The sequence below is a fragment of the Denticeps clupeoides genome, unplaced genomic scaffold, assembly GCF_900700375.1.
Source record: "Denticeps clupeoides unplaced genomic scaffold, fDenClu1.1, whole genome shotgun sequence".
Classification (NCBI taxonomy): Eukaryota; Metazoa; Chordata; class Actinopteri; order Clupeiformes; family Denticipitidae; genus Denticeps; species Denticeps clupeoides.
Window position 1 is genome coordinate 46,100 of NW_021630104.1, and position 12,332 is coordinate 58,431.

Consider the following 12,332-nt stretch of genomic DNA (forward strand, 5'->3'; position numbering starts at 1 on the left):
GATCGTGTTCGGCAAGGAAACTGAGCACAGTTTGTGTTTTCAGCGCTTCATTTCGCCGGGCCATAATAATCGTGAGTTCGACACCCCTGTCTTAGGGTAATGATAAAGCATGCAGGACCTCTCTTTATGCTGTAATGATTATAATGATTATGACTCCCTTGTTAAATTGCTTTGTATTAAAATGAGTGATTCATGTATAATCATGTTGTCATGTGACTCACCTCTGATCGCCTCAGTTTGTCGATGACCGCTTTAAGGGACTTGCATTCGTCTTCCAGCAACTGCACGTCTCTCCTCAGTCCCTCGCTCTCTGAGATGTGCCTGGCCTCCATGTCCAAGATCTCTGCAGCATGGAGGTCCTGCATTTGCCCAATCTTCTCCTGGTACTCCCCGATCAACTCTGCCATGTCTTCTGAGGTTTCTGCTGACCCCGGCAACAGAGTTCCCAGTTCTACCTGCGTCGCCACATCACTGCAACCCACAACCTGAGTCCGTCCGCCTCCATTCCCGTTGAATGAAGAGGAGGAGGATTTATCTGACTGGGCACTGGAATTCTTTCTGGACAGAGAGGGTTTCTCTTTACCTCCACCTCCCTTGTTTTTACCCACATGGTGTTCCTGCTTTCCTTTCTTTTTTGGCTGAGATGGGTCCTGCTCATCCCCAGGTCTCTCTAGAGCAGAGCGGAGTTTTTGTAGCTCCACCTGCAGCTGGCTGATGGAGACGTCACGCATCTGAAGCTCCTCTCGTAGCTTCTCGGTATGTTCTCGGTAGGAGCTCAGCTCCTCTTTGGTGGAGGCCGCAACATCTCGTGCTTCCTGCAACTCCTGCAGGAGTTCCGACAGTGAGGTGTCACCATCGACCGATGGGTCCTGCTCATCCCCAGGTCTCTCCAGAGCAGAGCGGAGTTTTTGTAGCTCCTCCTGCAGCTGGCTGATGGAGACGTCACGCATCTGAAGCTCCTCTCGTAGCTTCTCGGTATGTTCTCGGTAGGAGCTCAGCTCCTCTTTGGTGGAGGCCGCAACATCTCGTGCTTCCTGCAACTCCTGCAGGAGTTCCGACAGTGAGGTGTCACCATCGACCGATGGGTCCTGCTCATCCCCAGGCCTCTCCAGAGCAGAGCGGAGTTTTTGTAGCTCCTCCTGCAGCTGGCTGATGGAGTCATCACGCATCTGAAGGTCCTCTTGTAGCTTCTCGCTACGTTCTCTGTAGCAGCTCAGCTCCTCTTTGGTGGAGGCAGCAACATCTCGTGCTTCCTGCAACTCCTGCAGGAGTTCTGACAGTGAGCTCTCACCATCAACAGATGGGTCCTGCTCATCCCCAGGCCTCTCCAGAGCAGAGCGGAGTTTTTGTAGCTCCTCCTGCAGCTGGCTGATGGAGTCATCACGTATCTGAAGCTCCTCTTGTAGCTTCTCGCTACGTTCTTGGTAGCAGCTCAGCTCCTCTTCGGTGGAGGCCGCAACATCTCGTGCTTCCTGCAACTCCTGCAGGAGTTCCGACAGTGAGGTGTTATGATCCACAGATGGGTCCTGCTCATCCCCAGGCCTCTCCAGAGCAGAGCGGAGTTTTTGTAGCTCCTCCTGCAGCTGGCTGATGGAGTCATCACGTATCTGAAGCTCCTCTTGTAGCTTCTCGCTACGTTCTTGGTAGCAGCTCAGCTCCTCTTTGGTGGAGGCCGCAACATCTCGTGCTTCTTGCAACTCCTGCAGGAGTTCTGACAGTGAGCTCTCACCATTGCCACCTGCAGTCTGTGCATAAGGAGGTGAAGAAGAAGAGTAAACTGCAGTTCTGCTTTGCAATTATAGCAAGAAGGACAACTTACCCGGTGGAGTTTGTCCTTGAGCTGAGCAATTGTCATCTCCCTGGCCTGCATTAGTGGGGAAAAAAAAAAAAAAGTTTACTTTAGCACAAATCACTCCACATTTGTTTTTTTTATACATTCCTTGCATATTTGTTGGACATATTTGGAAAGTTGGTGGATGCAGACCAAGCGGTCTTGCTCAGGGACACAATGGTAGTAACCTGGGGCTGTGAACTACAGACACAGAAATGGTGCGTCCTGGGGAAAAATCATTGTGGGACTGGATCAAAGCGACTGTAATTCTGCACCATGTTGTAGGGCCTTTAATAAGAATTAAAAAGGTGTGCATCAATATGCCAAAGTAATCTTTCCCTTCCTGTTTAAAGAAGCCCTTGTCCTAAGATAGCAGAGAGAAGCACAGACAAGATCTCGGCAGCTCTATGCTGATCCTATGGTTTCAGATTACTGGCTGTGTAATTCCAGTGACCTACTGACCCATAGGGCCTTGACCGGGTACGTACCAACACTTCCTCCTGAAGCTTGGCGCTGCGCTCCTTGAAACTGTTCAGCTCCTCTTGGGTGGAGGCCAGCTCCTCTTGTGATTCCTGCAGCATCTGAGACAAGGAAGCATGAGCCTCAATGCTGCTGCCAGATGAAGCCTAGCCAAGTTCAAGGGTCAAGGTAATTATTAATCAGTTCTAAAGTTTACAGAACCTCTGATGAAAAAGCCACAAAGCTTTGTCTGACTTAATAAAAAAAAATGACTGTTAATCTTTAGGAGGTTCTCTGCAACTGAGCAATTGATAACTCTTTGATCGGCATATTAAAAAATGTATAAGATTGAAGAAAAGAGAAAATACCTGATACAGCAAATCACCTTTACAGATAAATAATTGAAAGTTCACTATGTATTTACATTTATTTAACTGTCCCAATTTAAATGGTCATGTTCCAATTACATAAGCACTGCCCACATCCTGGGAAAAACATGATGATCCAGATGAAAGCATCCGTACCTGCATCTCCTGCGCTAATTTGATGCTGCGCTCCCGGTAGCTAACCAACTCCTCCTCGGCAGCGGCTGCCTGATCTCTTGCCTGCTGCAGCTCATGGTAGAGCTCAGAAACCTCAGTTCTGGGTGCCTGAGGTGAAACATTACAAATCCAAAATCATGTAAACTGTTGTCAATGAAGCAGCTCCACCTACTGGTGCTTCCTTGTATGATGATTAATTACAACATGACCTTGCTTGCTAGATAATTAACAATAATTCATAATAGACAGAACTGTTTTAAAATATTCTATTTTAAGTGTAACCTCACATCAGCTGAAAACAGAGCTCTCTGCAGGACTGGTTTGGTCCTCATCTGGTTGAGCAAGTCCATCAAGACAGCCAGCCGCCTCTCATACTCAATCACCTCTTCCTCTGAACTGGATAGCAGTTGCTTCTGGAGTTCTTGATCCTTCTGCATGCTGCTCAGGCCTTCCTCTAGCTCCCAGAGCTTCTCAGTCAGAAGGCCAACTTTTCCAGTTGGAACTTCATGCTTGACCCCCCTCTCCTCTGTGGTGAGGCCATGAGCCTTTAGTTCCATGGAGAGGTCCACTAATGTTAGTTCGCCTTGCTCATCTACAGAGGCTCCATGCTGGAGCTCTTTGGTTTGGGTCTGGACAGCTCCAAGTTGGGCCTGGCTGACCAGTGCAGCTGCCACATTCTCCCTGAGTTTGTCCTCTAGCTCAGCAACCTTATGATGGAGATCTGTGGCATCAGCCTGGACCTGCTCCACCCTGAGGCGACAGGTGGAGAGCTCAGAGTCCTTCTCCTCCACACAGGTTTGCAGCTGCTCCACCCTCTGGCTGAGGACCTCCATTTGGGAGCTGGCACTCTGCTCCAGGGCCTGCACCTGTGCTTGAGCCACCAAAAGGGCAGCAACCTTCTCACTTAGGGCCTCCTGGAGATCGGAGGACACTTTCTCAGCATACACCCCTTCTTCCCGAACACACTCAAACCTCTCCATGAGAGACCCATGTTCTTCCTTCAGAGTGTCAAGCTCCTGGGTAACCTCGTCAAGATGTTGCTTCAGCTCATCAAAGTCCTCCCTGTGAAGGTCTGCATTGTCCTGCTTGTGCTCAATGTTTGTAAGCTCCTGTTGAAGCTTCTCAATGACGGCGTGAAGCTGCTCCACCTCCTCCTCGCTGTTGTGCTTCAGCCTTTGCTGCTCACTCCGAAGGTACTCCACCTGAGACTCCAGTTCTCGTAGTTGCTCACTCTTCTCCTCCATGTCCTACAGGAGGTAAGGGCATGAGCTTATAGCCTTAAACTTCAGACACGATCTTTACACAGACACACAAAGGCGTACACACCATGAACAAAAAACACAAAACCGCAACAAGTTGCACGGGTCCCTTAACGAAGCACGCACAAAGGAGACGGATGTCACACCAGGGTCACTTCACAGCCACGGATTTAGCCATACATATACACTCATGACAGGGCAAACACCTGCACGGTGCCTGTCACGGCGTGTATATGTATTCAATTTTACCTTGTTGTCAGGTGTTGCTTCGCTGTGTTGAAGCTTAGTGAGTTGTTCTTTAAGTAGTGCTATCTCCCTGTCCTTCTCCTCCATCACCTTCAAAAGTTGTAAGACAATGTAAAACGTTGTATTCCTGTGTTTTAGATGGGCTTTTATGGTTCAAAGTAGACGCATGACAGATTGCAATTACTAAATCAATTTCTTATTACTCTTCTTTATTATACTTAAGACATATTATAAGGTCAAACGAATCCACATGTATAAGATGGTTGAAAAAGTACATAAGACATTAGCATCTTATTAACAAGCGATGAAGCGATTTGAGTATGTCTCAAAAAAGAAACCAAAGAACATATGTGCCTGCCACAGGTTAGCCTTTCAAATCCATATTTTTCTCCAGCAAGGTACAGACTAGGCAAGAGTCTTACCTGTAACAGGCCAGCCTTGGCTTCAAGTTCCTTACGCTGGATCTCCAGCTGCATGTGAAGCTGCTGCACCTCCTCGCTCTTGTTTTCCAGTTCTTCTCTGAACTGTTCCAGCTGCTCCTCCAGGTTACAGATCTGTAATGGAGAGAGAGGTGGAACAGAGTAAAGAGCAGGCTTATTTAAATGAATACACAACGCAGAGGCAGATGTCTCATGTACATCTGATAACTTCATGTATGAAAAGTTCAGTAGCTCTATAGCTCTTTTGCTTGCTAGTAAATTATTACTCAAAATAGCTAAATACTGGTATTCACATTAGAGCTGTAATTCTTGGTCCGAGCTGGCTCAGGTCAGGTTTGGGCTTGATTTTTTATTTTAGTTGGGCTTGGGTCTAGTCAGTTCGGGTAGGCTTGCGCGGTAAATGAGCGATCAGCAAACACAAATTTCCAGTCTATAGTACATTATCCTTTCCGGATGATTCATTGCTTGTACATTTGTTGCAGAGATTTGTAAGTGTTTAGCCTGTTGTAAATTTGTTTTATTAAATGTTGATTTTTTTTTTTTTATTAAATGTTCATTTGATTCGTAATTCTCAGCCACCATTAAGTACTGCGTCTTTAATGGATGCTGAGAAGGTGAAACTGAGGTTAGACTTTAAAACCCACTCATTTCGTCATACAGTTCCTTTGCCCTTAAATCTAATGCTTGTAGCATGAAAAGAAAGCCGGGCTTTTAAAAAGCTGTACTTGTCAGTCGGATTCTTTTTAGGCCTGATTACGGCTCTAATTCACATTAAAAGGGATGAAGGGATTGAACTACCTCCTTCTCTTTTCTGTCCAGCGCTTCCCTCTCTGTCTGGAGCTGTGCCTCCAGCATGCCACTCTCTGCTGCAGCCATGGGGGCATCCTGTCGAGTCTCCTCCACCTGGCACAGACAAAAAATATGACATCTTATATTTAATTCTGACTTCAGATGCTCACACATAAGGAAATATATTGGATCAATGTCTTTGTAATATACCTATATCTATTTTATGTCTAAAATGTATATTTTTTTATCAATATATTTATGCATACATATCTGTTCTACATGTGTAATATATATAACACATTAATAAACAAATCAGTCATTATTATCAGTAATTTGTGTATTATCAGCAATTTGTCATATAAGGATGAACCACTAGAAGGTGCAGCCTGAATGTCAACATTAGTTGTCAAGTTTGTGTACAAGGTCTCAAATGAGTAAATAAAAATGTATTAAATGAAAAGCCAATTAAAATTATTTTAAAGTGCACAATTCAGATGTCTAAATTAGAAAGTTGACCAATTTTAGTGCATTTTAAGGTATCAAAAAAACTTTTGTATAAATTTCATCATTGCAATCATGAGATGAAGTAATCATTGTTAATAGCTGCAGCAATCTCTAGCCACAGAAAAAAGCTTAAGAACATAGACACATACCTCATAAAACATGCTTGAAAAACACAAACCCCCAACCACTCCGATGGTGACACATTAACAGAAAAACAAGGGGACCGTAGCCATGCCTGCAGACAGACAGGGAGCTCCACAAAGGCAGCGCAGAGCAGACCATGCCATCATCATCATCACACCCATGCGCACAGACCCCTCCTCCCACCTCACACACAAAAACCATGCCTCCCCTGTGGAATAACCTTGCAGCGGCCCCGGCAACAGACACGATCACATGGTTAGGCGAGAGGATGTGGAGGAGGAGGTGGAGGACCCTCACCCTCTGCAGTGATTCTGAGCTGAGAAGCAGTGCCCGTTCCAGTTCTCTCGCACGCTCCTCCAGCTTCTCGATCTCCTCGTTGCGCTCCGCCACCTCTCTCCTTAGCTGCTCGGAGCCCAGCTGCAGCTCGCTGCACCAATCAGATTTCTCCCTCAGCTGGCTGGTCAGCTGTTCCACCTGCGCACAAAAAAGGGAGCGGCCTTGTGACGTCAGAGTGGAGAGAGTGGCTCGCATTGCTAGCTGCAGCACCAAATGTCACATACCAACTACACACCAAGACATTATGTTGACTAATATTTTAGTATAGTGATTAATAAAAGCATGTATTCTCTTAATATAAGAGATCATTATAGAGAATTTACATTATCTATTTACAGCAAGCGAGGTGTAAATTAGTAAGAATTCCCCTAAAAGCAATAGGAGACTTTGTTTTGTGTATTTAAATTAATCAAATTTTTGTGGTAGAAAGCAATTTTATTTATGAATTGAGTAAATGGCTGCTAAAGTAAAAAAAAAAATCAGTTTGTAATTATTATTGTATTATTGAACATTATTGTAATTGCAAAAGGATGATCAGTCAGTACTCTGTCATATAAAGAAGCATCACTAGAAGTGAATATATAAAGAAATGTGGTCAAGGCAACAACTTGGATATGAAATAGAAGTTCCAGGTTCAAACCCCACCTAATACCATTCGTGGCCCTGACCAAGACACTTTTGCTCCGGGGTACTGTCCCTGTCACTACTGACTAAGGCACTCAGGATAAGGACATCTGATTAATGCCATAATGGTTTGAAGACTGCAATGTCCACTAATACACAGAGTATAGTATGGGGGAAATATCAGGTGGCAGTTAAGACACAGCACCCGGGGATGTTGGATTAACTAGATTGTCCATCAGAATTGCTCATAATTTATAAGTCATAATCTGATATCTATCTATGTTCATGATTGCCTTGGAAGTGGGCGTGGTCCCGAATTGACTATAAAGGACATGCCAGTAAAAAGGTCTAGGTGGGTAGTTAGTTCCACCACTAGATGAAACATTTAACTATCGAGCGGTCCACCCTTGTTTTGGTTTGTTTGTTACTGTAAATCGTAGACTTTATTGATCCGAGATCTGTCTAATACAACGCCGTACGTGTTCAGATTTTAAAGGTTGTTTGTCTAATGGGCAGAACCAGTCCGCATACTGTGAGTTCCTCAAAATAAACCTATAAAAAGGTGTGGGGATCCAAATGAGTTACCCCAAGGGAATGAAACCATAAATAAAGGTTATAGAATATAATATAAATAGGTTTCTTTTATTAAGTGATACACATCCTTACCACCAGTTCCTGTTAAACAAGTCGGATATCATATTCTGTTTGCACAAGTAACTTTATCTCTGTATTGTTCACTAAGACACCCAGCCTCTTGTTGAAAGAGGTTATTAAGAATATTTGTGCAGGGTGAGGAGCCCATTAGATGATCCTTCTATTGCGAGAGTACACAAAAGAGGGAAGAAACTAGCTTTTGGTTCCCTTAGGCAACTCAGGTGTTTCCTCCTGTGGCCATTCCTTCATGTTTATGAGTGCATCTCGCACCAATTAATTCGCTGAAAGGCGTCAGCTACCGGGGTTCTTGTTCCTCTAGGTATAACGCCTGTGTAAATCTGGAGTAATAAATGTCTCTCTCTGTCTCACGTATCTCGCTGTAATGGCTGATGAGAACTCTTGAGATCTACCTGTTGATTTCTTTGCTCGCTGCTGAGCTGCTGCTTAGGGAGGCTCTTCAGCTGCTCCTCCAGTTTGAGTATCTCCTGTTGGAAGACGTCTCTCTCATGCTCCCGGTCCATTGCCTGCTCCTGTGTATGTGAGACAGGCAAAGAGCAATACAATCTGAGCATGTGATATAATTTCTATAATGCTTCAAGGGATCTGAAAATTGAACATTATTCAAGTAGCAGTAGCTCCACCAATAAAGTACAACGATAAATGGTAACCTTTGGAATGCATGTTGCTGGCAAGACTTTACATTAAAAAACCTGAAAGCAGCCTGACACATATTAAGCTAATCAGCTTTAACCTTTGTACAGCCATATAATAGATAGAAATAAGAATACACTCCCTAGGTGAGGAACCCAGTGGATTTTGCAATGCATCAATGTCAAGACACAATAGAGCCAGAGATAGCACCACTGGAAACAGTACTGTAATGGAAGTGTTAGCTGGTTACTTGCTGTGTATTAACTGACTTACTTTCCTCTGATAATTACAAAAATAGGATAAAAAGTGATAGATTGCTAGCTGTGGGGTTCTTACACATTTTTACAAAAGATTTTCCATGACTTCTCAGTTACTTGATTGAAGCACCGCACCAGGTGACGTGGTTCACTACATAAAGCCAGCAAAGACACTACAGGCTTGCTCTAGTTTTAAACATTGTAGCTTTAAAGGAAGAAAAAACGTTTCTTGCCCAGTCTTACGGAATTATGTACTTCATTATACATTCATGTGTTCAGAATTTCAATGAACTTTCCAGAACTTTACATGTTCATTCCAACTTTTCAAGGCCTGGAAAATTCTCTTTTCAAATTCCATGACTTTTCCAGGTTTTTAATGATCATTAAAAAGCCTTGCTTTGCAACTTGACCACAAGTTCAAGGATTATAAAAATAAATTCCATGTGATCGTGTCAAGTTAAAAAGTTATTGTAACACAGTCCTAGTACTGAAGGTGACTGTACTTGCAAATAGCATATTTAAGAATGTCAAATTCACTAATTGAATAGTTGAATGACTATGTGGAGGTTTGGTAGTGGGCAGGGTGAATTAAAAAAGTGAGCACTCACATCAAGAAACCTCCTGTTCTTCTCCAGCTGTTTCTCCAGGGCCTGTATCTGCTGACTGAAGTCGGCAGTCTCTACGCCGTGAGCCTGCTCCATCTCTGTGCTTCGGCTCACCTGCTCCTCCAGCTCGGCCTCCAGGTCCTTCAGCTGCTTCTGCAGGTCGCTGCTCTCTTTGGCTGCCTGCCGCTGCACCTCCACCTTCTCCTTCATCAGTTTCTCTGTCTCTTCAAGGAGGTCTGAGATACCCAAGAACGACGTCAGGACACTTTGCTTGCATCTCATCCGATCACAGCTCAGGATACAGAGATGGTGCAGTTTGTGGTGGTCTAACCAAGAACCATCTATAGTTGACTGATGAATTAGTTCAGAGGTTTGTTGGGTTAAAAATCAATGGATGCACACAACACACACACTTCAATGCCACTTTTAACAGGATATGTCATGTCTTGATATTTTTGCCATAATACTTGAAACTGGCAGACCACCACAATCTTCACCCATTTCTATATCCTCAAAGAAGTTCATGCAATCTGATTCCCATTTTCCCATCAATTTCCAGTGTACCAATCACCAAATAAATCAATCCACAATACTCCCACTGAATAAAAAAAAAGAATTAGTGTAACAGAGATCAATCAAAAACGAATAAACCGCCACGTAACCAAGGTGCAACCAAACTTAATTATAATGCAACAGTAAAGTATTCATGCCTAAACATAAAAACAAAAAAGCATTCGTTGGCAGAGGGAAGTTTACTGGATCAATCATCCTACACAGATAAATTGATCTTAAATGTCATTTGCAATCTAGCTAGCAATTGGGTTTTGTATCACACCAATTATGTATATGCAACATCAAATATGCAAATAAATTATGGAATTAATAAGCGAGCTCAAGCCAGGATGTTAGTGAATGAGGTGCGAAGAGCAAGCAAGCTGAAAGCCACTGTGAGACGTCTGGGTGCTGCAGTGAATCGGCCACGTTGTCAGAGACGATTAAAAATGTTAATGAGAAGAGAATGCACTGGCCATGCTGGACCGTGAACACACCTGCTTCAGGTGCTGCAACGACTGCAGCTTCAACTAGGCCTAGGAAAATAAGACAGCACAGTTCATACATGCTCTCTGAGAGGGCATAGGTGTACAAATCAAGTCATTCTAATCTTCAAAAGGAGTGACGGTAAAGGAAGGTAAAGGGAGTCTGAAGAAAGATGGCCAATGTGCAGAAGTCTCGGTTAAGTGAACTGAAGATCAATCCAGATGCATGCAGACTTACTCTGCTGGGGGAGTCAGGCCTTTTAAACATAAGGAAGCTTTTAGCCAATAGAGATTCTTTTTAGTATTTTCATGCATCATAAACCTGCAAAAGCTGTGGAACGAGCCTGAAAATGAACATCACAGTTTGTAATGACTAATATTGTTTTCACTAAGAGTAAGAGTCTGTTGATAAAAAAAAAAAAGTAAAAATAAATTTTTACATGTTCCTAATGTTTGTATTAAGTTATTTTAATTTTTAATGATTTCAAATATTTATTATAATTAACTGACAATTTTATTACAGTAATAATTATAGCAATTGCTCGAATAATGAATGAGGACATGCAACCACAATAAATAAAATTTGCTTTCATCTTGTGTGGATTGGGCACATCGGGCAGACGTCTTGACTTTAGGTCAATGTGCCTCACTGATAGTGGAGGACAAACCTGTTCAAGCCACCATTGTTCCATGCAGTTTTTTAACGTCCTTGCTAGAGTCCAGGCACAGTTTATTACCCAGCTATTTCAACTGCCAACCTAGTTGGAGGGGTTGCCAGTTTTATTTTCCGCCTCAGTGAACTGAAACCATGGTTTACTGCACTTAGCTGATAACAAGGGCAACGATCCTGGGTCACTACGGCACAGTTCACCAGGCTGAGCAGGCACACTTCCCAGAAATAGAAACATTTCTACACATTCAATGGATTCTAGACATGTTCTGTTTTAGCTAATTTACTGTTGGAGTTAAAATACCATGTATATTTTACATTATTTTCAGCCCTTAAGTACGTGTTTGTACAATATAAGCATATGATAATACATTCTGAAACATAGCATGTAAAAAACTTAGTTTAGTTAGAATTCGCTTAGTTAGTTTAGAATTTATGTTTTCATAAATCTGTATTACTATTCGTTGGTGGTTCTAAAGGGTGTCTGTTTTGCAGTCAACAAGAACAACCTTGATACATACACAACTCACGAGGGCCTGCCTCGTCCTTCATGGCGCCCTGTTGCCGTGACAGCAGCTCCTTCTCGTGCTGCATGTGCTGCCTCTCCTGCTCCAGCTCCTGCAGGCGGCTGCTGGTGACCTGGAGCTCCAGCTCCAACTGCATACGAAGCTCCTCCTTCAGGTGCACCTGTGCCTCCAGCATGGCTCGCTCATCTGTATAGCCATCAATCACACCTGACAACAAGAAAAAAAAAAAAAAAAAAAAAAAGAACAGAACCACTGTCGTGAATAAAGACTCGCTGAAGATGCATACCTCAATTATTACAGCAAATGATTTTTTTCCCAGTTAGCACTTCCCCTTAAAACACAGCATTGTGGGAGTTCAAGCTCAGCCGCTGGCTGATCTCTCAACCATGCAGACGTCAGATGAACACACATTGTCATAAAAGGGCATGGTTAAGCTTGGGAATGAAGTGATTGACAGCCTTGGCTGGAGGAGCCGAGCTACCGCTCCTGCATCATGTGGAAGGTGTAGCCAACATCGAATCTCACCTCTACGGCACAGAATCCAAATTTGAAAATCAGGTGGATGTCGCCTCTTTTTACCTTCATGGCTGCTTCGTTCCCTATTGTAATCATCGAATGCTGCTTTGTGAGATGCTCATTAACGTGAGTGAATGATAAGAAAGTGTTCACTGTCCCCGTGGTCCAACTGAAGGTGGCGGGGAGAAGACACAAATGTGAAATGCTGCCATCCCTGATTTGGAGAGACGCAAATCTTCAA

The 12,332-nt window shown here is 43.5% G+C and overlaps 1 protein-coding gene across 6 annotated transcripts in view; it reads right to left on the reverse strand.

Annotated features, from left to right (window-relative positions):
• LOC114783603 (A-kinase anchor protein 9-like) overlaps window positions 1-12,332 on the reverse strand; it is a 56,360-nt gene that overhangs the window by 11,392 nt on the left and 32,636 nt on the right. For 3 of the 6 annotated variants that reach the window (XM_028969116.1, XM_028969112.1, XM_028969113.1), the window contains 13 exons: window positions 11,570-11,782; window positions 10,391-10,429; window positions 9,345-9,577; window positions 8,239-8,358; window positions 6,512-6,688; window positions 5,576-5,680; window positions 4,760-4,891; window positions 4,341-4,427; window positions 3,120-4,079; window positions 2,815-2,940; window positions 2,320-2,457; window positions 1,820-1,864; window positions 222-1,745 (listed from right to left, as the gene is read on the reverse strand). In XM_028969116.1, the coding sequence (XP_028824949.1) occupies window positions 222-1,745; window positions 1,820-1,864; window positions 2,320-2,457; window positions 2,815-2,940; window positions 3,120-4,079; window positions 4,341-4,427; window positions 4,760-4,891; window positions 5,576-5,680; window positions 6,512-6,688; window positions 8,239-8,358; window positions 9,345-9,577; window positions 10,391-10,429; window positions 11,570-11,782 (3,899 nt within the window). The remainder of the gene's footprint in view (window positions 1-221; window positions 1,746-1,819; window positions 1,865-2,319; window positions 2,458-2,814; window positions 2,941-3,119; window positions 4,080-4,340; window positions 4,428-4,759; window positions 4,892-5,575; window positions 5,681-6,511; window positions 6,689-8,238; window positions 8,359-9,344; window positions 9,578-10,390; window positions 10,430-11,569; window positions 11,783-12,332) is intronic. The other 3 variants (XM_028969115.1, XM_028969114.1, XM_028969117.1) reach the window with 3 other exon arrangements.